Raw genomic sequence first — 4,486 nt, 5'->3', positions numbered from 1 at the left:
CACTGGGCAATTTCCTCCTACATCCTACCTCCAACCTCCATTTCAATAACTAGAATATGACTTCGCTGACAGAAGTCTAGATTTTTCTAAGAATATTTCAAGAGTATGTCTAACATTCATGAGGGTTTACAATCTCTTAGTTCATCATTCAGCTTTGCTATATATGACGGAAAGATAATTTGATATTTGGAGATTTGAAAAATAGAATATTGTAACCGAAGTCGTTTTTACTCAAACGAACTCTCAACTGTTGGCGCTGGTGAAGCCCGTGGAAGCCCAGTGTGATAACCTCTTAAAACAAAAATAGCATAGAATCAGACTCAAACCAGACACCACGTGACCAGGCGTTCACATTATATTGAGTGCACAGAACGCGTATTCCTCCATTGTCAAGGCTACATTCTATGCAGACAACCTTTCTTCACACTAAAAGATCCGGTAGAAACCGGAAATCGTTGTCGACATCTTCGGGTCCAAGGGTATCCTGTAAAAAAGTATCTAAGGACATTCGCACTGTAACATCATGAATAAGATTGACTCAAAGCAGAGAACTTAAGAGAAATAGATATATGTCGTTCGGGTACAGAAGGTAAATTTAAGTAACCTGTCTTAAATATGGGTCCTTTTCAACAGCGTTCTTACTCTCTCTTAAGGTCTCTCTGATTGAGCACAAGAACATTCTGTGTCGTCCCCAAAGCTTTATTTATTTATTTATTGATTCATTTATTTACTCGATGAAAACATTATAAACTACTGTAGCTTTTACAAGGATTAAAGTAGCCTAAAAAATGTTGGATGGAATCCTGGAAGTTGAACCATAAATGCATAATTATGACGTAGCTGCGCTGGGGATATATGCACACACACACACACACACACACACGCACACACACAAACACACACACACATACACACACACACGCACATACACACACACACACACACACACATACACACACACACACACACACACACACACACACACACACACACACACACACACACACACACACACACACACACACACACATATATATATATATATATATATATATATATATATATATATAATATATATATACACACACACACATATATATATACAGTACGCTGAGGGGGCCCCACCGTGGCTCGGTAGTACCGCGCTCGTTTGGTAACTGCGTGAGTGATTTCGGCGTCTGTTCGAACTCTGGCCGCAACGCAGAGGTTAGGAAGGGCACCTACTCTGAGTAATGGCCCCAGACTGCTGTTCACCTCGGACCTGAGGTGGCTTGGTGACGTCACTGTGATGCACCAGCTTTCTCTGGATGTCATCACTGATGTGGCATAGCGTGGACACCGTCGAAGCGGGTGCCAGCCCCGCAAAAATAAAATAAAATAAAGTAAAATAAAGATAAAATAAATAAATAAAGAAAATAAATAGATAATAATAATGAATAGAATAAATAGATAAATAAATAAGAATAAATATATAAATAAAAAAAAGTACGCTGAGGCAGGTTCTCCGTAAGGTTTCAGTAATATCAACGTCAGTAATTGGATAATGTGATGTTTAATGTTGTAGCAGCAGTTATCATTCATCTGGAAGCTTATGGTAGTTGCGCAACAGTAGAAGTAATATTATGGTGGCAACGGTATAATACAAGAAACGGCAAAATCAAACAAATGGTTCGCAGGGAGATGGCAAGATCCATTTTTACGGTGATAGGATAATCATCTTCACCATGAAGACGGCGACAATATATATACAGAATGATAACAGCAACAACAAGCACTATGAAAAATAATAACATCAACAAGAGCAATATGTAAAATTACACTAGGAAGGCATGAAAATCCGTGATGATGTCACGACTAGCAAAGAGTGATGACAGAATAATGATGCATGGAACCAAGGTCTGGGGCCCAGGGCGATCCGGCGGGATGGTGCCCGTAGTTCCGGCAACAGCGCCCCATAAATCCCGACCATAATCCCGGTGGCTTCCGATAGCATGCCTGCCTGCAGCCAGACATGCATAAATTCCCCTCCCTTTCTCACTCTCTCCCTTCCTCCCACTTCCTCCTAAAATGCTCCTGGCGTCTGTTGCGGGTGCCAACTTGAGGCATGTGCGCCCACTTCCCTCCCTCTGTGTGTCCCCTGTATCCGGCAGGGTCCTCCTTTTCCTGCTTCATGGGAGGAAGGTATGATGGTCTGACCACTGTTGCTGCCATGGCTCCCACCAGTGCAATAGCTGCACTCTCGTCCCGTAGCAAAAACGTGCATAACGGCAAACTTTAGCAAGACGTCGGAGAGGGAGGGAGAGAGAGAGAGAGAAAGAGAGAGATAGAAAGAGAGAGTGAGGGAGATGGAGGGAGGGAAAGAAAGAGAGAGAATCTACAGTGGAGTGCCGGCCAGTCGGCCTTGCCAGTTCAGTGGGTCGTCCAGTCTCTTGGTGGTCTTCTTACGTGGTCGATCAGGTCGGCTGGCCAGCCCTAAGTTGTGTGACGTAAGACTGTATTTGGACCTACAGAACATGTGAAATACGGTATTGGTCGTTTCACACGGAAACGTATTTAATTTTGTAAATTTCTTGAATGAGCTGCCATCCCCGTCACTCGGAACTCTTCGACTTTACTAATACGGTGTAGCACAAAGCAATATCGGGGGACGTGACACTCTTTGATCTTCTTACCCGCCCCGACTCTAAGCCCGGCCCAACCCCAAACCCAAACCCAACCCCACCCTAATCCTCCCTTAACCCTTAGCTTCACCCCTAACCCCGAAGCCAGTGTCGGCAGATAGGGCGCTTGCATGCGCGCGCATATTTATATATATTTATATGTCATCCCTTCTGCAGGCGGGCACTGCGATAAAGTGCGTATGATCCGTCGCCTCAGCCCAGCTTGGCGTAAAGATCGTCTAGTTGCGGATGGAAGTACTTGCGGAGCTGGGGTCGCTTGGCCTTCAGTGTGGGCGTCAGGAGACCGTTCTGTACGCTGAAGGGGTCCGGGTGGAGATAGATGTCCTTGACCTGGGAGGAAAGGTCAAGAGGAAGGTTAGTAGAGGTCAAGGTCGCCTCCCGGCATCTTTGCACCCACAACAGTTGCAAGACATGGCTATATATCCAGCTTCTGCAAGACGAAATTTCTGCATGAGAGAGAGAGAGATAGAGAGAAAGAGAGAGAGAGAGAGAGCGTATTAGACTCTAGTATATACAAGAATGTTGACACGTAACCGTTGGGGGCATGAATGTTTTGGTCAGCCTGAGGACGCCGGACGTGCGATTTACAATAGGGATTCTATCAGATAAAGAACCACTGGAAGTGTAAGGTCAAAGAACTCCCTGTGGATACGTTTGGGCGCGCCTATATATGTTATCAAACATGTGGTGGCAATATGTTTACGGTCTAATAACGAACCTACTTATAAATCTGCACCAACATGTCTGATAGCATATAATATCGCATCATAAAGTATCTTTACAGATGCTAAAAGCACTGCTGGTAATAATGCTGCAAATTTAAATTTATCGAGATTGGAGAACTGTGTAACAATTCTTTGGTGGAATTTGAAAAAAAAAATCCGTCCCAGGTAACAGTAAACAAATTAGTGGCGACACCACAACAGACGCTTGTTAATGTTACCAATATATTCGGAAAATTAATGTTTCAAACATACGATTCACCAACTCCTCGACACTGTTCTTCACGCAGTTGCCAGTTAGCACATCTATACCCTTACTGGACGCGTAAGTGGGTCTGCATTGCAAGAACCACGATTCGAAGCGTCTGTTGTAGTCGTAAATATTCGACTACAATATTTGATGGAAAATGATACTCTACAGTTTCTTGTATGTTGTAGTCGTAAAAGTTCGACTACAAGATTGATGGAAAATGATACTCTATGGTCTCTTGTATGTTGTAGTCGTAAATGTTCAACTACAACATTGATGGAAAATTATATTCTACTGTTTCTTGTATGTTGTAGTCGTAAATGTTCAACTACAACATTGATGGAAAATGATACTCTACGGTCTCTTGTATGTTGTAGTCGTGAATGTGCGACTACAAGATTGATGGAAAATGATATTCTGCTGTCTCCTGTATGTTGTAGTCGTAAATGTTCAACTACAACATTGATGGAAAATTATATTCTACTGTTTCTTGTATGTTGTAGTCGTAAATGTTCGAGTACAACATTGACGGAAAATGATACTCTACTGTCTCTTGTATGTTGTAGTCGTAAATATTCGACTACAACATTGATGGAAAATGATATTCTGCTGTCTCCTGTATGTTGTAGTCGTAATTGTCCGACTACAACACGTCTGCTCCACTTGGGTCTTCATACACACCTGTTCGAAGGACTTGAGTCCCGCTTCCCTGCCGAGCCTCGTTATGTCTTGGAAGATGAGCTGCTTGACGGCATCTTCGTTGCACAAGACAGAGAGGGTTCCCGGGATCCCCTGTTCCTTGGCCCAGGCCTTCACCGTGTCCACTTCAGGAA

The 4,486-nt window shown here is 43.3% G+C and overlaps 1 protein-coding gene across 1 annotated transcript in view; it reads right to left on the bottom strand.

Annotated features, from left to right (window-relative positions):
- Window positions 1-1,528: 1,528 nt before the first annotated feature.
- The window catches only part of LOC143040381 (long-chain-fatty-acid--CoA ligase 5), a 118,658-nt gene continuing 115,700 nt past the window's right edge, over window positions 1,529-4,486 (bottom strand). Inside the window, exons 12-13 of the mRNA XM_076211380.1 lie at window positions 4,335-4,486; window positions 1,529-3,011 (exon numbers count right to left, since the gene is read on the bottom strand). The exon at window positions 4,335-4,486 is cut by the window's right edge and continues 22 nt beyond it. Coding sequence (XP_076067495.1) covers window positions 2,874-3,011; window positions 4,335-4,486 — 290 coding nt within the window. The 3' untranslated portion in view covers window positions 1,529-2,873. The remainder of the gene's footprint in view (window positions 3,012-4,334) is intronic.

The sequence above is a fragment of the Oratosquilla oratoria genome, chromosome 28 (genome assembly GCF_046742065.1).
Source record: "Oratosquilla oratoria isolate Oo_2021 chromosome 28, ASM4674206v1, whole genome shotgun sequence".
Lineage (NCBI taxonomy): Eukaryota > Metazoa > Arthropoda > Malacostraca > Stomatopoda > Squillidae > Oratosquilla > Oratosquilla oratoria.
Note: the sequence above shows the minus strand (reverse complement) of the source record. Positions and strands in the feature narration are given on the sequence as shown.